General features: G+C 51.0%; 1 protein-coding gene across 4 annotated transcripts in view; it reads left to right on the top strand.

Annotated features, from left to right (window-relative positions):
* The first annotated feature begins 1,933 nt into the window (after nucleotides 1-1,933).
* Nucleotides 1,934-21,500, top strand: part of NRP2 (neuropilin 2) — an 89,413-nt gene continuing 69,846 nt past the window's right edge. For 3 of the 4 annotated variants that reach the window (XM_034065702.1, XM_034065701.1, XM_034065704.1), the window contains exons 1-2: nucleotides 1,935-2,271; nucleotides 13,790-13,967. In XM_034065702.1, coding sequence (XP_033921593.1) covers nucleotides 2,199-2,271; nucleotides 13,790-13,967 — 251 coding nt within the window. In that variant the 5' untranslated portion in view covers nucleotides 1,935-2,198. Of the gene's footprint in view, nucleotides 2,272-13,789; nucleotides 13,968-21,500 lie in introns of all 4 variants that reach the window. The other variant, XM_034065703.1, reaches the window with a different exon arrangement.

Here is a 21,500-nt window from a genome sequence, read left to right as displayed (position 1 = left end):
AACTACAGTAGTACTGCTTGGTATTTTAGTTGTGCTTTTCCTTTCCTGACAGTGGTAAGATGTGGAGAGGAGACTTGAGATCTGACACTAAACACAGGTCTGGATTTGTGGAAAGCTATTGAAAAGCAGCTGAGAGAAACCTCTGTGGAGCAGCAGGTAACTCTATTTCCCATCACCATTTTCTCTCCTAGGGTTATCTTCTTTTCACTCAGTAATAGATCAGAGTTGGCATCAGCTCAAGATCATGTTTGCACTCTTCTATTGACCCTAACTAGAGGAAATTCTGGCTGAATGTAACATGAGGAAAATTGCCCCTGAGCTGTATGGTGGGTGAGATGGGGCTGTCTCTGATTAGGGCTTGGTATCCTCTTCCTTTCCCATGCACATCTCAAGAGAGGAACGATTCATGCTGTGGGCTTGTATTACACTCTGATATCTGTGATATGGTTTGCAAGGGCTATACACACAAAAATCACACTCTTCTAGCTTGATAGTAGTCTAACTGTAAGCAAGTAGTAAATAATAGTTGCATAATTCCACATCAAAATACATTAAATAAGGCAATACACCCAGTTGCTACTGGCTTTACATTGGCTTCAACAGGTGTTGAAGCAGATTTGAGACACAGAAGAGTCAAAATCAGGTATCAAAACACACAGAAGGAAGAGCATCCCTCAGGAGTGGCTGAAAAACCAAATCTATTGGGCAAGCCAAAGCTGTTGCTGTCAATGAACATCCGCTGGCCTCAGTGCAACTCGGCGCTTGCTTGTTGTTCGAGTGCACTCAGACAGGTTGGGATCGTGATTTCATTGACGTGAGCTGGTGGTGCTGCCCATAACTGATAGACAGCAGAGTACAAAATAATTAGTCTCATCACCCGAAATGAATAGCAGTGAAACGTTTGTACTTTCCCTCTCCTCACCCACACAGTGATGTGTCTCACTTCTGCCACATGCCAGTATGCCTTCACTAATTACCAACTTTAAAATAAAATGAGTAATGTAGTTTTAATCTCTTTGTCTACCATATATCTGGAAGTTGCAATCTGTGATCTAGGGACTGATCAACAACATAATTTGGTTTTATTTGTCACCTTTTTGGTGCGGAGTTTTTGGGCTCATTTCACCTCTCAAACCGGATGGAGGTGTGGGTTACCCCCTTTTTGCCAGGTTCCGGCCTTTAAGCCTATTGCCCTCTGTAAATTTAAGCGGCAAATGAATGCAAGGTGCTGGCTGTTCCAGCCCAGGCTGGGGCTCCTCACCCACGCAGGGGCAGCGGCAGACAAACTTGCTGCGCAGTCCTGAGGTGACTACGTAAACGCTGCTCCCAGCTTGTGCATTGAAAGAGCATCCCGGGGAAAAACCGTTGAGCGCGGGGAAGCCAAATGTGGTTGCGCTCCCGAAGGGTTTTGCATTTGTCCCTTGTGGCAGCCCGGACACCGCAACACGGGTGTCAGCAGCCAGGGAGCGCGTACACCCCGCTCCCGGTCCCCGGCTGAGGCACGGCGCTCCCGGGTCTCGGCCGGCGGCGGCGAAGCCCACGAGCAGGGACAATCCTTGTCCTGACGCTCCCCCATCTGACAATTTCTGGGTGTCTCCCTTCGCACAGCCCTGCTCTTTCGCAATCGTTTCAACCGGGCTTTTCGGCTCCTGCCTGCGCTGCCAGGCTCCGGGCGCCCGGGGCACGGGGCTGCGGACAGGGACGGGCGGTACCCGCGGCTCGGCGCCGCACCGGGAACGCACCCAGCCCGGCGGAGCAGCCCCGCGGCGGCCTCCGCGTGTCCCCGCGGCTGCGGGCGGGGCGGGGCGGTGCGCGGGCGCGGGGCGGGGGTGCGCGGGGGGCGGTGCCGGCGCTCGGCGCTGACAGCCACATGCCGCCCTGCCTGAAAAGGCTGCGAGGCGCCGGCGGGGAGCGAGAGGAGGTGCAGACGGCGCCCCAGCCCGCACCGCCGCCGCGCCCCGGGGGATGCCGAGGCGCCGGCCCCAAGGGTCGCCCTAAGGGAGAGGAGCTTCTCCGGCACCGCCCGCCCCGCAGCCCCCGCCCGGGGAAGGCCGCCGCCCCTCGCTGAGCCCCGGCGGAGCCGATCGCCAGTGGGGCGCCCACGCCGGGCGCGGCGCGCCCGGGGTAGGGAGGCGAAGCCCGGCCCCGCCGCCTTGGGTGTTGGTTCTGTTGGTTCTGGTTTTAATTCCTTCCGAAGGATGGATACGTTTCTTCTCGCGTGGGGATTTCTAGGGCTGTGCTTGCCCGGCTCCGGAGGCACGGCGGAGACAGGTAAGGTGCCCTCCGGGACCGGGATGTCTCTGGCCGCGCACGGGCGAGGGAGCTCTCCCGCCCGACCAACTTTCGGGTGCCCGGGGGCACTCACCGGGGCTCTGCCTGGCGTCGGGCAGTGCACCGGGAATAGGTGAGGGGCCGGCAGATTTCGCAGTACGGGTTTGGGAAGGCTGGGGGGTGTCGTGCGTGTGGCGGGGCGGGGATGGCGCAGCCCCCCCATCCCTCAGCAAAGCGCGCAGCGGGTGTAGCCGCGCAGCTCCTGCCGCCCGGCGTGAAGGGGCGAGGGGACGGAGCCTCTCTGGAAAGTTGGATGCTGTTTTTTTTCGCGGGTGGCACAGGGAAGTGATGGGAAGCGGTAGGGACCGGCTGCATCCCGGACACCCGCATCCGGATGCCCGAGGCCCCGTGCCGGGTTGAAACCTCTGAAAACTTTAGGTGGGAAATCAAAATCATCTGGCAGGGCGCAGGCAAGCGGGAGCCGTGCGGGGCGGCCCTGGCAGCAGGCGAGGCTGGGCAGCGGTGGCGGCATTCCGGGGCAAGCCTGCCCTCGGTATATGCGGGACCGCACTTACTTTACAAGCGCTGGGGTGTCCCGGGACCTGGCGGGTTCGTGGCAGGATTTGAGACGCTAGTGGATTTTCCCAGTCTTCGCTGAAGAGCTAGGCTAGGCTGTCAGGAGGCACTGGGATGAACCCCGGTGCTTGCGCTGCTTCGGCTTGGGGACTGGAGAGAGACAAGGGTGGGCTGAGGTTGGCCCTGTGCTGGCTTTGGGTCTGGCTAACGGGGGTGCAGGGTTCCCATCTGGAGGAACAGGATACGCCTCACCCCGCCGTCACCGCTCTCCCGGGGCTCCTCCTGCGGTCGGCAGGCCGGGAGCTGCCTGTCAGGACTGTGGTGCCAAGCCAGCAGCTGCTGAGCTGCGGGCTTCCTTTCCCGCACGTCGGTCTCGGCCTCGGGCGGCCCGCGGAGCCGCAGCGCCCTGAGCCGCGGCCTGGCCCCGCCAGCACTACAGGCAAGGCGCGGTGTCCGCGCTTCCCCTGCCCCTCTGCCCGCCCTGCCCCGCGGCGGCCCCGCCACCGGCTCCCCTTGGAAAGGGAAGAGGGAGAGTCTCTGCCGGCTGAGAAAGTCCTCTTTTTGCAGTAGAGAAGCACAGACGTTCCCGGCAAACACACTCCGTGTACATACAGTTGCCGATTGGCATCGCCTCCTGCTTTATGGCTATAAAGGAAAGGGGAAAAAATAATTCCCATCTTTTGTTCAAATAGGAAAACAAATGAATAGGCATTCGATGGGGTGAAGAGAAAGGGCAAAGTCCCGGGAGGCCCCTGCTGAGTGCAACAGTCTCTTCGGATGATCCCTGTTGCAGAGGCAGTGTCGGGTCTCCTGGAGTGGGTATTGTGCTGAGGCAGATCGGGTTGTGCGCTGAGGAGCGTGCACTGGCCAGCCTGGACACGATCTCTGTGGCTGCCAAGCCCGAGTGTATGGGTCTGCGTGCATGCCTCCTTCCATCCAGGAGTGGGCTAAGGATCAGGATTTGTAACTGGGAAGGGGTTTATGAGCCATCCGTGTCTCCAAGTCGCTGTAAGAAATGTTCATTTGAACACGGGGTTTTCCCGGCTAAGCAGAGCATCACATGGTGGTGGAGCCAGCAAGGAAGTTGTCTCCCTGTGGCTGACACCAGCGGCTGTTTGCCGAGATGTTGTGGTGCTGCAAACCCCGTAAATGACTTTATTGCTAGCCCAGCTCTCAAAGGTATGGGGTAATGGGATGTGACCCTCAATCAGCCTATGCTCGGCTCCAGTGAATTAGCCAGCCTAGTAAGAAAAACATGCCAGAGGTAGGTGGATTTATGTTTCAGTCTGGTGTATCTGAAAGCCTTCCCCCATTATGAAAGTCCCTGTTAAGATTCCCTAAGGGAGGTTAGTAGAGAGGGGAGACGTTTTTAATAGACAATAATATGATAATCCACATGGAAAAAAACCCCACGTGTAATATTTCTACAGTAAGAGATAAACAGTGCAGCTGCCAATTTGTATGTAGCCAAGCAAACCCTGAGATAACCATGGAGGGGAGTGGGTGGGAGACCCTGGAAGATAAATCTGAAGGCTGGCTGGCTGTGTGTTTTTCATCTTCCCGTAAAAAGCAGTCAAGTAAGAAAGTAACGGATCCGAGTGACCCAAGTGCTGAGCCGTTCAGATGATGTTTATGCAGCTCCAAGCAAAGCTCACTCCTGAAGCCTTCCAAATAGTTTGCTTAAAAGCTAGTATTTTTAGTAATGACTTAAGGGATGTAGCAAGGTGGGGAGGGGGATCAAAACAAATTGCTGCCAAGCAGGCACACAGCCACACACATACAAACACGCACACGCATACCCACGCAAACCTGGAGTGTAGTGCCTTTTGCCCGTTGCGCTGTTAACTTGGCTCTTATTGGGAACAAAAGCTTTTTTAGCCTAGGAATCGGACAGTTGTCAGTCTATCACTGAAAACGACCAATACAAGCACATTGGGGGGTTCTGATCCAGGTTAGGATGCTGCATTTTGTTTTCCTAACTTCCCTGACACAGAAAAATCATGCTGTGTGGTGTCTGGAGTGACAGTCAGACATGCTGATCCCAAGGGGCTCTACAGAGGTGCTTCCTATCTCGCTGTGCTGCTCTTTCTCCCATCCAGCCCCCTTCACAGTATTTACTTGGTGTTTGGTACCTCATGCATGGCTTTGAAGGTTAAAATGCAACACCAACCTACTTTGCTGGTCTGGAGAAGGCTGCGCTCCCTGTCCAAGCAGCCTGCCACTCTGGTCAGGTGGGTGGGTTGGTTTCCTAGCAGGAACCTCCAGTGCTGCTGGGTTCCAGGACATGGTGGCCTTGTATCACAGATAGCCTGAGAGGAGAAAGCATCCTTCATGCGGTTTAGGAAGCTGTCGGGTTCAGATAAGGCTGGGATCCTATCCTGTGGGACCCTCAGTTGTATTAATAAGGAAAAATTAATTTTTAAGCACTGGGATTGCTGCCAAATTATATGACCTCTGACAGACCAGCTGTGCTAGGAAAATAAATCGTCTATATCTGAGACCTGTGATCCTATCTGAAATCGAAATAGAGAAAGTCGGCATTTAGCCACGATGGTGGGGGCATATTGCAGCAGCCTGAGAGCAAACCTGGGAGCTGCTAAACTTGCTCTCCGTTGTGTGGTGAAGTCATCGCCACCGCATCCCCATGGGGTCTCAGGAATACAGTTGTCTGATCCAGGAAGTGCGGAGAGCTGGTGTGCCTGTATGAGCCCAAGCTGGGGGTAGTGGTGTCAGCATGGAGGTGGGGGCAGAAGTGGGGTGTGAGCATTTCCAGCTCTACCCTCACTCTGTAACAGCCCTTTGACACATATCTAATTATAATACACACACAGACAAAGAGGTAGCTGGGCTATTTTCGAAATCCCTGTCTACACCCTGGTGGAAACCGCAATACTAGCAACAACATAAATCAGAGCTGTTGCTAGCAGTGTTGTGCACAGCATAGCGCTACAGTAGCATGGTTTTAATCATGCTCAGAATCAAAGGGTCAGCCTTCTCCCTGCCTGAGCCAAATCGCAATCTCGGAAGGCCAGATCCTGAGCCAGGATTGATGCCTGCGCAATAAAAAGACACAAGCGCAGACACAGAGGAGAGGTTTGTCAGCGCGAGGTCGGCAGGCACAGGGCCAAACACTCGAAATCACAACTCGGAGCTGTAACCCTTTCTGTGTGCAAGCAGTGCCTGTGGATCTCACTGGGGAGGATGGCTATAGGGTAATGCTGCGGGGGCTGGGGCTCCAACTGCAGCCTTGGTGTCACAGCCTCTTCCCAAACAGGTTGGGGGAAAGGGTACAAGCAGTGAGTCGGCATGCGGAACAGCCTGAAGTACTACTTGCAGGGATGGATGGCTGCAGAGACTTTCTGTCTGAATACTTCTCCCCTTCTCTTCGTACTTGATGAGTCGAAGAAAATGGGCTCCAGAGATGAAGTGTTGGGTTCTGGGTCTTTGAAACCTGTCCTGATTTATCCCCATGCATTTGAGACAAAGGCAAGACATCTGCCCCAGCTGTTCTGGTGGGTCACCCCTAGCTGTGAAGTGCTGTCTGTGTGGGGCTTGAATGCCTGCCTGTTTCTACATCCCTCCTAGGAAGATGGTGAAGTCAAAATGACACTCTCCTTCTGCTCTGCTTACATTTTGTTGAAAGGCTCCTTTTGGACCCTGGGTTTTAGGGGATGCCTATGGGGAGAGGAGGGAGGAGAACTCCAACCCCCTGTGCATGTAGGCACATACACACACACTTATCTCCCTGGTTCCTCCTCTCTCTTCACAAGCACACAAATCTCTACCTTTTCTTTCACAGAGCCCCTCCAGACACCCCAACTTTGCTGCCTGCCACATGCACACTTCTCCATCCTTCCCTTCCCTGCGCTCTCCCTCACACACTCAGAGACCTGTGGCAACTTTCTCCCCCTTGCACACCCCCAGGCTTGCTCCTGCTTTTCTCTGTTTCTGTTTGACTGCTGAATATGTGCTCAGCAGGAAACAATGTGTTTAAGGCACTCGCCAGAATGTGTAATAACTTCAGCACTAGTAGTGCAGCTCTGCAGTAGCTGGGTTTGAGCAAACCATCATAAAGGCAGAAGCTGCCGCTGCTCAGCAGCATGCACAGAGGGAGCTGCAGCAGGGCATCTCCCCGGGTGGCTCCAGAGGCACTGCCTCCATTCCTATTCTATCCATGGGGCTGCCTCTTGCCAGGGCAGCAGGTTTTGCTCTGTGGGTCAAACAGGGCCCCTGGGAGGAAGGGCTGCTGGGGGTGTTGTGGGATTCGGAGAGGCTCTGCCAGCCGCTCTGGGAAGGAGGAACAAGCTGCCATTGCCCTGTGGGGAAAGGCAGGATTTGGTTTCAGAATGGACCCTGACAGATGGGCTCCAAAGGTGTGAGGAAGCTGGGAGGGTGCAGGGGGAGATGAGAGATGAGATAGACTTTTTTTTTCTTCTTGGAATTGTCATAATAACAATACTGATTAGTATTTCAGAGGCATTGAACACCTTTCATCAAGCCTGAAGCTCTTTAGAGAGGAATCCTAGGTGAATCCATGAAAGAGCTTCTTTAATACGTGGAATTAAAATGTCTCTTGCTTTTCCTCCATGGCCCTCAAACCAGCCTGTTACTGATAGCATTCATGGGGGTGGCACAGCAAATTGTTTCATCCTCATATTATTTCCTACTGTAGCCAATAGGTAAGGTGGCAGGCTGCCATGCAGGAAGCCTGTGGTTTATTTCTGCCTCTGCTCTGAGCTTTCAAGTGTCCCCAAGCCTCCGGTTCCCTGCTTGTGGTACCAGTGAGGTTTCCTCAGAAACTGCCTGATCTGCAGCTTGAAGATCTCCTGATGCCACCTATTCCTGGGAGATGGCAGTGTGTTTCCACAAGACTTCAAACCCCTGGGAGCCTATCATAGAGGCAGGAGAAACAGGCATGATTCCTGCAAGTTCAGTATGCAGTTATCCCTCTCCCGTGCATGTGCGCACACACACACACTCACACTCTCTCTCATATGATTACTGGAGTTGCCAGGAGTTGTAATTCCAGACCCACCAATTACATTTCCAGGCAAGCTGGGAGAATTGTGTGCACATATATCTATATAAAGACTAACACTATTAAGCCAGTTGCCCTATTGGAATTGCATTTGTCTGTGATATAAGATGACAAATAACAAAGTTAGAGGAGGTGGCACCGTGTAAAATGAGGCTATAAGATCTCATCAGAGATAAGAGGTTGGGGGGAGGAACTACCAAAACCCCAAAGTGGCAACATTTAAAGGTCAGGATTGCCACTGAAGGAAGGCGTGCATACAAGGTGATGCCAGCCCCCAAAAGGTGGCTATCTGGAACTGCAGGGGTGGATATCAGCTGAACTCAGTGATTTCAAAGCAAATAACCTGGATTTGCATGCAAGATTTGGCCCTTTCATTTTCTGCAGTGAAGCTTGACTAGGTCTCTATTTCAGGTTTCCACTTAATTCATCTGTGGATTAACATGGCAAAGGAAGTGCAGGCATCAGAAATCTTCAGTTCACTTTTTATTCCTCCCTCCAACACTCCCTTCATATTTAAAAATAATTTGAAAGGATCTCTTTTTCTGCTAAGGCTCACAGCTCAAATGTTCCATTTGCTGAGCTTTCCGGTGTTCCCCTCTCACTGCTGTCCAGCGCTATAAAGTGAATATATTGCATCCCTCCCAGTTGCATTAGGAAGTGGTCAAACGGCCGCATTCCTCAACTGATGGATTGGTGCGTTCCTCTCTTGCTTAAGCCGAGACAGTGTTTTTATGAGCCTGTCTCATGACACGCTTGAAACACTTTGAATCAAACAAACCCTTAGTTCAGATCACAAAAGCAGTCTTTAAATTCTGCTTTGCTGTGCCTTTACTCTTAAGCAAAAATTTAGTTAAAGCATTGAAGGTCCCTGATGAAATGTCCAGGGGACTTTCCCTGGCTGTGTGAAATCCCAAGACGTGGATGTGTATACTGCTCTGGGATGAAATGTGCATGTAAGTGCTTTGTGTTGTTTGGGTGTGTTTGTCCATTAATTTGTTCAGGAAGCCTTTGAAGCTTTATCTCACAATCCAAAGCAAACATGCTTCTGCTAAAATGATCTATGCTACTGGGGATAAAATATCTAATCTTATTAGCTTCCTCTGCATTATGTCTCTCTTCTTGGCTGATGGCTAAGCAATATCATTTAAATCCCGAGAGTTTGCATTTATGTTCCTGCCTGACACGAAAGTTGTGCTGTACGGTTTGGTGTGAGAGCCCCAGCCACGTTAGCCATACCCAGACTCTTTCCCAGGCTCAGGAATGAGGCAGAGTGAACACTAATGAATCCTCAGCAGGAGAGATCTGTTTATCCCCTCCATGCCAGGGTTTGGCAAAGTGCTTGGCTGCACATGGACCCTGGAAAACTTAACTTCTTGAAGAGCTGTTTGACTCTTAATGGGTCTGAAATTCAGGGTTTGATGCACAATGTCTCGTGCCAAGGTCAGCAGCCCTGAGAGCAGTGGGTTGTGTGAGCCAGGACCTGTGTTTTGCTGCACTGTTGGGTGGTTGGCAGGGTGGATCTACTCTGCTCAGTGCTGAATCCTGGGATGTAGAAATCTTCTTCAGGAGTTGGATGAGAGTGTGGAGCTGGGCTGTGAGGGCCTCGTGGGGAAGGGAGATTAGTGATGAGGCTAGGCGGTGCATCTCTGCCATGGAACTGCAGGCATCTCTCTCCCTTGCTCCTTTCCTGCCCTCAAAGGCTGCTCTTTCTGAGTAGCACAGACAGAAATGCTGCTGCTTGCCTCTAAGGCAACAAGAATGCCTTAAATTTTGAGCATAGCCCTGGATTACATCCCCAGAGTCAACTGTACCCAGGAGATCAAAACATGTGATAGTTTTCTGCTGGACACTACAAGCTCTGAGAGGCTGTTTTGTGTGTTTGTTGTGAAACGGGCCTCTCTGGTGATGATTATTTTTGTTACAGGCAGAGTTGGCTTTAGTGTCTGTGTTGAAGGTCCAACAATAACAGTGAGCCCTGCTCTCCTGGGGTGAGGGAAATCCAGAGGGGTTTAATAGCCAGGAAATTCAAGTAGGAGAACGCTGTGCTTCTGGCCTAAGGTTTCAGCCTGTGCTGATGAGCTGAAGTGCTGAAAAGTCCAAAGTCTGGGTGGAGGTTTCTGAGGCGTGGCTGTTATTTTTGGGTCCCCTGAGTGATGGTTGCTCATTGCAGCCTGGGGGAGGCAGGAGAAGACTTCATCAGCCTGGATATCTCCAGCAGGTCAGGGCAGGGAAAGAGAGGTCTGCCCCCTGCAAAGGGTGAAGAACTCAGCTGCTGATGCCCATCTCCATGGGAAACGGGAGTTGCCTGCTGTATGCTGTGGCATTTGCAGGAGTTTGTCTTCCAGAGCTTCCTTGCCCACCCGTATGGTATGTTTGCCATCCTCTGGGGTGTGCTTTTGTGGAGTGGTCCTGCAAGCAGGGTGTTGCTGGGATAGCTTTAAGTCATGTGGTGGTCCATAACAAAGGAGGGGATCTGGGGATCTCCCATCTAGAACACAACGTGCTCCAACACTGCTGGGGAGTGTCAACCTCCATAGACTCCATTGAGGAGCCCAGCTGCTCTCCCACAGCCTCACTGCACTGGCTCCTCCACCACGCAGGCTGGCAGGGGCCCCAGCAGCTTGCTTTCAATGCCTGCATTTTGCTTACTGAGCAACGGGATGTCCCACGCACCTGGCAGACTTGGCTTATACTTCAGATTTTCATTTTAGCTTTATTAAGTGAACTCAGGGCTCACAAAAGCTGCCAGAGCCCATTAGCTGAGGAGTACATCTTGCTCCCAAGGCATGCAGTAGCCATGCCACTCACCTTCCTTCTTCTGAATTTTATTCTTTGCATGGATACAATGCATGAGTTTGAAAGGACACATTTATGTTGAAGCTTGACTCTCTACTGTGTACAAAACAGGCCTGATCGTATACAGAAAGCCAGTGGCTGGCATGTCTGCTGAGACAAACCCTTTGCCTGTCAGTGGGCACAGTGATGGATTTTTGTGTTGCAGGCGTTCTGGTGAATGAAAAGAGAAGTCCAATAGAACAATTACAAAGTTATTAAAGTCATTTTGTCTCTTCAGGTAACTCTTAAGAAGTCCCGGGTCCCTGGTATGCTATTGCCCATCACGTGTCCTAGTGCTGTGTGTAGAAAAGTCAGTGCTGTACTGAACTAGCCGCCTTCCTTTTCCTGGACCTTCTTGGGGAGGGATGAATGAGAGGACAAGATCTGTTCCTCTGAGAGACACAAACGAGCTTTCATGCATGTGGAAGGCTTTCTCTGCGACAGAAAGACAATCTTTACTGGTGGTATCTGAACACCTGAGGAATGTGGCTGGTGTGCCTGTCCACTCAGTGGTTTCTCCTGTTTGTCCTGTTTTGCTGCAGCCACAGCTACACAGAACTGGGCTCCAGTCCCACTCCCTCAGGCTGTCCTCACCAGCACCAGCAGTTTAGCTTGGGCACCAAACTGACCTGAAGTCAGGATTAAGCCCAGGGATGGATTTCCTTGCCTTGGTCCTGCTGACCTGCAGTGGCCTCGCAGGGCAAGAGAGAAGTTTAAAGACTTGGATAAATCTGTGTTTCTGCTCCTGAGCTCATTTGTTAGGGAAGAGCCAGAGCAAGCAATGTTCACATTGCAGTTCCCCTCCAACCCGTTGAGTTGCAATGGCTCACAGAGTATTCATAGTATCCGGCGCGAGTAAGGGGCTAGCAACTTCTGAGTGGTGGGTGATGTTGGTGGTATCAGCCTAGCGGGTAGCATGTGTGTGAAAGCTGGAGAGACAGGGAGGGGATGACGAGGTGTGGAAGGATTGACTGTATTTTCATTGTTTGGAGACTTTGCCCTTTCCAAGAAAAATAATCCGCAGCTTGAATACTTCTCTTTGCTGGAGGGGGTGGACATGTGTGCAAACGAGGTGTGAATTTTTATGAGAAGGTGTGAAAGTGTGTACATGAGTGAAGTGTGAATTACACGTCTATTTGTACATTGATGTCAACAAGTCCCTGAATTTCTTCCTTCCACGTGAATGGCTCTCTCTCTCCCTCCCCCCAGTCCACATAGACTCGTGTGGGCAAATATGCCTTACTGAGAGAAGAGATCTGTGCAAGGATGTAGGTTTGTAAATGTTTGTGTGTTGAGCAAGCTCTCCTGTGGAACAAAACCAGATGTTTTCTGGTATTCTCAGCTCTTCTATGGCAGTGTTGAGATTTCTCCCCTCGGATTCTTTCAGGATACTTACAGGTTTATTTTAAGAAAAAAGAGAAGGCTGCAGAGCCGCCATGGGTGTGTGAGAAGAAAGTTATTTTGAAGAATGAATGTGTTAGAGGGCATGAAAAACAGGGGGAAAGTGAGACAATTCTTTTTTATGGTAAAGGAAGCTTTGCTCCCCCACGAAGGGCTCTCCTGCTTCATTGTTCCTACACAGGGCACGTGTGCTTTCTGCAGGCAGCATGCAGGCAGCAGGTTGTTTATTCAAAGTGCTCTTTCACAGGAAGCATTACACTGAGGGGTCCTGCCTTGCTCCTGCTGCTTGTGTTGGCTCTGGCAACGGGGCAGTCTGAAGGTGACTGGGATGTCCCCACCAAGAGCAGGCAGACTTGTGACACCTCTGTGGCTGAGGGACAGAGTCAGACCCACAGCCCACGTCTGAGCCCATACAAGACCAGGAGGTCTCAGGGCTTTGCAGTGACTGCTGCTGCAGTTGGGACAGGAAGAACCCTCAGGGCAGTGGGGAGCATGGCGGAGACCCGCGGTCCACAGAGCGGATGGGGTGTGGGACATGTTGTTGCTCTCTTATATCAGGAGAGGGAAAGCCTTTCTGCAACGTGGGTCTGGGTGTCACCCCGTATCCCTGCCAGCCTGCCCTGTGGGGAGTGGTTTAGGGTTTTGCTGGGTTTTGCTCATTTTGCTAGTTTTTTGCCTGTTTTGCTGCGTGTGAGGAGGCAGTGCCGTCTTCTGAGGGCAGCTGTGGCAGACCATGGGGCTGTTGTGTTGGGATGGGGTGGTGGCAACACAGGAGGGGCAGCAAGCCACATGCAGTAGAGGCCCTGAGGAAAAAGGGACTTTGTTGAGACTTGTAGTGCGTTATCAATTGAGCATGTGATGCAGATTTTCCTCCCAGCAAGTAATGCAATAATAAATTTGATTTGCAGTGTTCATGAGATTAAATGTTTTTTTGAAGATGAAATCACCCTCTGGGGCCTGTTCTAACCCAAAGCTGAGAGTGCTTTCTTTGCTCACCACGCAGCCATTGCCAGCCATTTGTGGGCTAGCCCCACAAAACCACCACTGCTGATCGCCTGCGCCTGCAGTTCCAGTGGCTGGGGCTAGCTTGAGAGGTTGCAGATAGGAAGCCAGTGTGCTGAGATAGGGTCATGGGGGCAGGCAGGGTTGGGCAGGGAGAGCACAGCAAGCGGAGAGCGGCTGTTGTGGGGCTGCAGGCTGGGGCCATCAGTCCTGCCTTGCCTCAGCTTCCTTCACGGGGAGCAGCAAAACTTTTTGTGGTCCTGAGGATGTATTTGTAGCATCCAAATTCGAGTGTCTCCCGAGGCAGCTGTGGGAGCTTGCAAAGGAGGTAAAACAAGGGATAAAACGAGGCGGCTCCAGATGATCTGATATCAATCTGTCTCTTGCTTTATGGCTCTGTAATTGCCTCGGCAAGAGCATTTATTTCTTTTTTCTGGTCTGTGTGAAATGTGGTATGTAAGTGTGGCAGGAGGTGGAGGGGAAAAGCAGCACATTTGTTGTGTAGCATAATTGCCCTTGCACAGAGATTAATATGACATTAGAGTGCCGAATGGATGTCAACGGCCTTTATCAGACCACCTCTAGCAGTGGCCAGGAGGGGCCAGCTATGTGCAGGCAATGCCCTGAACATGTTCCAATGCTTTGTTGCCTTCTGTGTCTCTGCAGCTCAGCCATGTGGGGGCCGCCTGAACTCCAAGGATGCTGGGTACATCACCTCTCCGGGGTACCCCAATGACTACCCCTCCCACCAGAACTGTGAGTGGGTCATCTATGCCCCTGAACCCAACCAGAAGATTATCCTCAACTTCAACCCTCACTTTGAAATCGAAAAGCACGACTGCAAGTAAGAGACTTTTCCTTCCCTATTTTGCCTAGCAATATGGGCCTCATGCTTCCTTGTGTGTGAAAACAAGCATTGTCCTGAGGCCGCATAGATCTGCATCTTGTTGCCTTTCAGGGGCAAGTATGCCCTTACCAGCTGGGTGGTTATAGGATGCAGCTTTGGACAAATAGGATGAGCCTACTCTGCACAGAAATGCTGTTCTTAACTCAGCTTTATATCAACATGAAAGCAAGAGCTAACTGGCTTTGAACCTGAGCTTGACTTTGTTAAAAGGCAGATTGTTTTTCTCAGTGTTGAAGTGGCCACACTGTCCTTTTAAACCATACTAGGAGAGCAGAGCAATTTCCTGTTGTGTAGCTAGGCAGAGGTATGGCATATAGAGCCCTAGGGCTGGAGACCCAGGCTTGGGCCGTGTGAGGGCTTGATGGTCTGAGCTGTTTGGGCTGGATCTGACTTTGCACAGTGCTTATTCTGCTGCATTTGGTAAACTGGGAGGTTGGTTTTGTTTGCCTTTTTTTTTTATTTCTTCTAAGACAGGACTCAAACTAGATGCCCAGGAAAAACAATTAACAACTAGTAAAGAATAATTAACAGCATCAAAGGGCACCATAAAAGGCTGAGTTAATAACATGGTCTCAGCAGACACATAAACCTGTGTGTTTAATCTGGAATCCACAGCCAGCTACGGGGATGCCTCAGCTGTGAAGGAGCTTGGGGCCTGACACAGCAGTCTTGCCAGACATGCCGATCCTGTTGATTAAAAAGGGGGTTATATATGGAGAAGGGAACTCTGCTTTCAAAAGGGACAGAGGGACAGGGGAAGCTTTTATAGGGCTGTAGAATTAGTCCTGTGGAGAACAAAGAATTCAGCATAGGCTTGATGATGTACGGAAGGTTATGAAGGGTAGAGCTGGACCTTCAGCTACCATAAATCAGCTCCGCTGATTCTAATGAAGGTGTGCTGACTGATGTCATTTGGGATCTCATAACCCCCCATAGATAAAGCCTGGGCTAATAAGGCTTAGAGCACCATGAACTCGCCCTGAAGTCAGTGCATGTGCAAGGCATTTAGCGCTTTTCAGGATCAGGCCTGTGTTTCGAGGCAGAAGTTAGAGGAAGGCTTATAGTGAGCATAGATGAACACAACAAGCCTCAGCAGTGCGCATGAGAATGATGGTTGCTATCAGATTATTGCTTGCACAGGCTGAACTTCTCATAGCTAATGCAGTTGCCCCATATTCACAGTAATAAAAGCTTTATAGGCTTATATTCACAGTCTACAGAGTATGTGATAGGTATTAGGCAGGGCAATGTTGGGTGCAAGACAGAGGTTGAACTGGGCAGGAGGGACTCCCACTTCTGCCTCTCCAGGGTCTCAGGTAAAAAAAGCCAAGCTGGTCAGAGAGCCAGAAACCACCATGGGCACCTGTTTTTAACTCCACTTGTAGGAAGCTGTCAGGTTTAGATCTGAGCACCTTGGACAACTTTTGCCATGTTTTGCTGCCTGTAAGAGGGCAGGTTCTGGTCCCAAGCTGCAGGTGGGGTGTGCTGGAGGGGCTACCTGAGTGCTGGAGATGTTGTCCCTTTGCTGCCTTCTACTTCATTGTGGCAGATCTTCTGAATGGCTGTTATGTGGTCTCGCGCTTTCCCTTTCTGTGTGTATGTGCTCGAAGGAGACTTTAAAGCAGCCTTTAAAGGCTGAAGGATTTTTGTCCCCCATGTGGGACATTAACAGTGGAGTGTTTGTCAGGGTCTCCGATTCATTTCAGCTCCTGCAGCAACATTGCTCTCTAGAAACTAGGTATTAACATCAAACCTCTCTTGGAAGTCAAGTTTGCCTGCACCTCTTTATCCCCTCAACTGCCACCTTTGTGCAAGTGAAACAGGGTTCATCCATAGTGCACTTGGGCTTCTGATGGCCACAGATATGAGCTGGGAGCCAAGCAGACATTGGGTGCCTGCTCCCCAGAGCTAGCACTGCAAAGAAATATGTTTGAAAGATCGTCATGGACAATGCTTGACAGGAAGCATAACAAAACAAATGAAATCAGTGTGTGATAAACACTGCCTGAAATAAATTGATAGGAGGGATATTTCTTTGTAAGTGACCTACCAGAAGGAGATAAGTATTAACACTGTGGAATGCTTGGGCATTAAGCAGTTCTAATAAGTGACCAGCTAGTAATAAATCTCATCTGAGCAGGAGGGGGTATTCTATGAAGAAGCAAAGGTCTCATTATAGCTGCAGGTGGGAACCTTAATGGGAACAGAGGTTCAGCATCAAAGAAACAGTCTCTGGGCAGAGCCCTACTTTTGACATCTGATCATTAATATGAGCACATTCACACAAAGGTGACAGGCTGATGATCCCCACTGTGGCCCTCTGTCTCCGGGCAGGCAAGGTTCTCCCTACTCTTGTATTGCTACCTGGCAGCTATCAGAGCAGCAGGCTGGTCTGTGCTTCCAGCTGCCAGAGGTAAACGCCATACCCCCTTCCTCTGTTGCTTCAACATTTCATTTTACCTTATTAGGCTAAAGTTTCTCACTCATAAAGCATAACATTTACATTCCTAAAACCCATTCTAAGGCCTATAAAAATATCTGCAGAAGTCTTTTTAGTTTTACTATGTCCTTTCTGGCCTTCCTTGTATCTGCTTTAGATTTCCCTTTGGGACAGGAGGCGTTTCCTCCTGTGTTTTGTGCACTGCCTGGCACCCTAGGGACAGCTGCGGAAAGGTCAGTGATTTCCCCTCTGTCAGCAGCTGGCCGGAAAGGGCCTGTCTACCTGCTGTGGTCCGGATGCGGAGCAAGAGCTGGCTGCGGGAGCAGCTTCACAGCCGGCACTCCCTGCCTGGAGGGCGGGAGCATCAGCCAGGGATGGATGCCCAGAAGTGGCAGCCAGGGCGACTGCTCAGTGCTGGGTGTTGCTGTTGTTCTTCTGGAGGCACATCTGGGCTTTTATTTTTCACCTGTGTCCACCACCACCATCATGAAGTAATTGGGTGGAGCTGAAGCCCCAGAACCATTTTTTCTCTCCACCTCTCTGTGCTTTGTGCTTTGAGAAAGCACCTTTCTTTGGGAAGGCACTTCAGGTTAAGAAAACTGGAGCACAGCAGAGATCCCTGTTGTGGAATGTAGGGCACACTGTGATAGGGAGTATGGGACCTAGGCTATTCTTCATGCTGTCCTGCAGCTGTAGGGCAGAGCCAAAGGGAAGTTTGATGCTCTGATAAAAAACTTGTTGAACTATTCCGGAACAATTGTAATAGCACATCTGCTCACCATTTCTTCCTCTCTGGGCTGTGAGGGCAGCTTTTGCTCGGGCACCATCATATCTGCACTCTGAACAGGGAAGTGGCATCCAATGGAAAAACCCATGCTGCTGCTGCTATGGTAAAATATTTCCACTCCCTGCATGCTGTGGTGGCACCTGGGCAGCCTTGTGCATGCCAGGATTCATTTGTGATCTCTGGAGCGACCTGAACCACTTGCCATAGGTGTGTAACAGGGGTGGCTGTCCAGTTAGGAGGGGTAGCTCAGCTTGGACAGTCACATAGCCAAGCTAACCGGCTCCTTCCTAATCGCCATTTTGCTGTTCTGTCTGCACTGCTTGCTTGGAAAATCCAAGTCAGAAACCTCAGCTCTGAGTGAATAGCATTTATAACCAACCGCCTTTTCCATTCGTGCCTCCCTGCTGCTGCTGGGCTTCTTTTTGGAACATTAAAAGGCCCCTCATGAGACTGGCTGCTGACTGCCATCCCTGGCCAGGAGGATTAGGCTGGGCAGAGCTGCGGCTGAGCACCGGGACGTTGCTGTACCCACACGGCAGAGGCATGCTCCCTCCACACTGCAGCCGTTGGGCTTGTGCTCGTAGGAGGCCTTTGAGCTGAGTCATAACATCTGCACCAGGGGAACGTTATTTGTTAACGAAAGCCCGACCGATCATGGCCGTGCCAGCGGGTTTTCCTGCAGCCCTTTCCTGCACATGCCGCTACTGGGTAGCGATGGTGGGATCCCTGCCTGGGGCGGATTTCGGGGACCGTATCCGTGGCTCGCAGCCCCCTCTGGTGGCACACGCCAAATGCTGGGAAAGGGTCCTGGAGACAGGGGACCGGGGCTCTAAAATGGGCAGGAGCCAGCAAACTGGAGACAGCCCGGAGCTGCACAGTCAGGCTCTTCCTCCTGACTTTGGCTCCTCGTGTTTCATCCAAGGGTTTCCACGAAATCCTCCAAGGGTTTCCAGAAACAGGAATTGGGGCCACCTTAATGAGGAAATGTATGCAGTTGTCACTGTGACCTGGAAAGTGCCACAGTGGTGCTAAGAGTTGAACCAAGTTCAGCATCCTGCTGCGTGCTGGGTACTGGGCAGGTATGGCAGGAGATGTGCCTGCTTCCAGCCAGAAGGACAGAGGGGACCAAGGTTTGGCAAGGGAATACGCCATGCTTCCAGTGCCAGTCCTGCAAAGCACTGCCTGCCAGGCAATGCTGGCAGTAGCATACTGGTGTTCCAAGGCCACAGTACAAAGGATGAAGCACATGGGCTTGGCTAGCCAGTGAAGACCTCTTATGGCACTGTGGCCATCTCCTGTGCTTCCAGGAAGCTGGGCGCTAGAACAAAGCATCCTTCCTAGAGAGCAGCAGAGGCACTGGCCCAAGTCCCTTGCTCAGGCAGCTGGGGGAGCAGCAGCCAGCCCCAGTGCCCACAGGCAGGCAGCTGGTGGCTGCAGTATTCAGCTTGGTTCTCTTGACCAGCTCCCTCAAACAAGAGCATATCTTGTTTGCATAATATTGCAAGAAGCTGTCCTCCTGGCAGCAAAGGTTAAGAGCAGACAAAGCAGCAATTATGGACATCTAATTAGTAAATGCTTTGAAAAGTATGCATAATTAGCTTATTAGTAAACATTTTAGAAACAATGCAGTTCATCTTGAGATTGCAAAAATGCTTGAAATGAGAAATACAGACTTGTATTGGCTTGGGGGGTTCTGTGGTTCTTTATTGGGATACATGGGGAAGTGACTGCATCTCCTGCAACGCTGGGGGAGTGGAGCTTTAACTTTGCAGAGAGAGGAAGTCAAAGATGAGTCGTTAAGGAAGGCATTTGCTTGCTCATACATTTGTGGCATGGGTAGCCAGAAGTAACATTTCTAACGTACAGGAAATAATTCAGTCTGGGTAACATGACACTGCAGCTCAGCTTGTCTTCAAGTGAGCTTCTACTGTTTTTTAACTCCATGCAGCATCCGCTGTATGGTTCATAATTCCTGTCAAGACCAGGTCATTTTCCAAAATGAACCATCAGTGAATGGGTTAGCTTTGGTGGCATTAGACCAACACATGAGTTAACAACTTGGGGGTCTTCACATCTCTTCTCTGCTGTCCATCCACATTGCTGAGAGAGCTCCTCTTGCTCTGCAGTTGTGCTTCATGGTGCCCAGAGCCCCTCCTGGGAGGGGCAGACAAGGTCCAGGCTCTGCAGAAGGTGATGGCCCCAAAGGCACTCTTGTGGGCCAGGTCACCAACATCCGGTGCGTAGGAGTCGGATCTGGTTTTGCACCTTGTTTCCTGTTGGAATTATGACAAACTAAGGGCCAGCTGGTGACACTGGGAACAATAGCACTAAAGATAGAGACCTCTCCCCCTTCTTCCTGCTAGCTTCTTACTCAGCCTCTCTGGACAGTGAGGGAGGGATCAGGACCCGTGGGTCCCCAGCAGCCCTTGGGGATGGAGCGAGCAGAGGGCTGGCTCTGGTGACTGACTGGGTTCAGGGTCTAGTTGAAAGGGCCAGAAGGATGTGCCTTTTGTGAGTGTGCAATGCAAGCCACGCTCCTACTCTAAGGCCCTTGCACCTTTGCTGACCCTGCTTAGTGCAGATGCCATAACACACTAGTAGAGCAATTCCAGTGGAACAGCCACAAGATGGTCTTGCTGTCAGCGAAGAGCCCACGGTCCTTGGCTGTCTTAGCAATACTTCTCTGGCTCACTGGGTGAGATCAATGACACCATTCACAGAGACTCATCCCAAACAGCTGGGTCTCAGAAGCCTAAATGCCTGTGGAGTTATGAGTCTTGATCACTTTTTTTGCATCACACAGTGGGCTTAGGAGTGCTCTTCCATGTCACAGGTTCATTGCTTGCAGGAGTTAGAAGGTGCCAGAATGATGTTAAAAAAACCCACCCTTTTCTCGTTAAGGATCAGACTCAAAGCCCAGCAAAGGCAGCAGGAGGTTTTACCTTGATTTCCATAGGAACTGATTTAGGCTTTTAATGAGCAACTGTTTGCCTTAGCTACACACAGCCTTTTTAATGGATATCATCCCTATTGTCAGGCTGTAATGGGGGAGTGGCAGACTCACCAGCAATATCTGGTCTGGGAGCTGTGAGATTTGGGTTCTCTCCCTTACATGTTAGTGATTTACTGGTCCTGCTTTGGCAAATCACTTTAAATTCTCTGCCTTATAAAGAAGAGAACACCTGGCTATCTGCAGGCACAAAACAGTCTAGATAGCAGCAGTGCATTGCACACTCCCCTCCAAAGGCTGCTGCGTAGCAGCATCACACAGGAGCAGTTCAGAGCAGTGCAGATGACGACTAGTTTGTTCCCAGCCTTTTCTGGCTGGGTGTGAATTCTGCAATTAAATATGAATGCAAAATAAAAAGAACAGACTGCTAAGAGCAGACTGAAAACAGAAGAAATCTCTGGTTGCTCTTGGCCAGAGCTCAGCAGAGAGCTCATATGGAAGAACTGGGGGAGGTTAGTTTTAAGTCTGACACTTGGTTCTCCGTTTTCTTTAAATCAAGCATCTGCACACCACCATTGAATGGCAATGTAATAATATGTTGCAAACCACAGTCTGGTGATCCTGGAATTCCTTATGAGTTAATAGCAGTCATGGTCCACTAATCACAGCTAGGGTATTTTAAGCAACTGTCTTTGATATAGCAGTTCAAATACACCATAGAAAGCCTGCCTTATGCTGGCTTAGTGAGTAGATCATTAGAAAGAGTGAGTAACCTGTGGGGTTTTGTTGGGTTTCCACCCCCGAATCCCAAGGAATTCTTGGGAGCTATATACAGCGTTGCTGAGCAATCACAGTCCAGTAGTGATGGTGGTTTTAAAGTAGCAGTGGGTCAGACATGGAGATGTGAGTGTGCCTGTTACAAATGGCACAAAAGCTGGCAGGATGGCTGCTCTGTGTGTGTGCTGTGGCTGCCCCACATGTCACTTCTTCCAGAGATAGGGAAGACATTGCAATTGATGTGAGGAAGGGTGCACCCCTGTTCATTGAGGGGGGGCCCCTTTGCTGAGACAGTCGGCACTCACTGATGGTGGGAGAGCTGTTGCACTCAGCCCCGTGCCTACTGATGCTGTGCCACGTGCAGGGTGTTTGCATGGGAAGTGCTCAATGTATTAGAAACCTCCAGGGAACCCTTGGAGCTGGGGTTGTTGACGGATGTCCAGCAAGGAGTAGGACCCCCCCACCTCCAGCAGCACGAGAGTTTGAGGCATGTGCTCAGCTTCCTTCCTCTTTTGT

Source organism: Melopsittacus undulatus, chromosome 8, assembly GCF_012275295.1.
Source record: "Melopsittacus undulatus isolate bMelUnd1 chromosome 8, bMelUnd1.mat.Z, whole genome shotgun sequence".
Taxonomy (NCBI): Eukaryota; Metazoa; Chordata; class Aves; order Psittaciformes; family Psittaculidae; genus Melopsittacus; species Melopsittacus undulatus.
The sequence above is the reverse complement of the archived record's forward strand: the minus strand, read 5'-3'. Positions and strand labels throughout refer to the sequence as shown.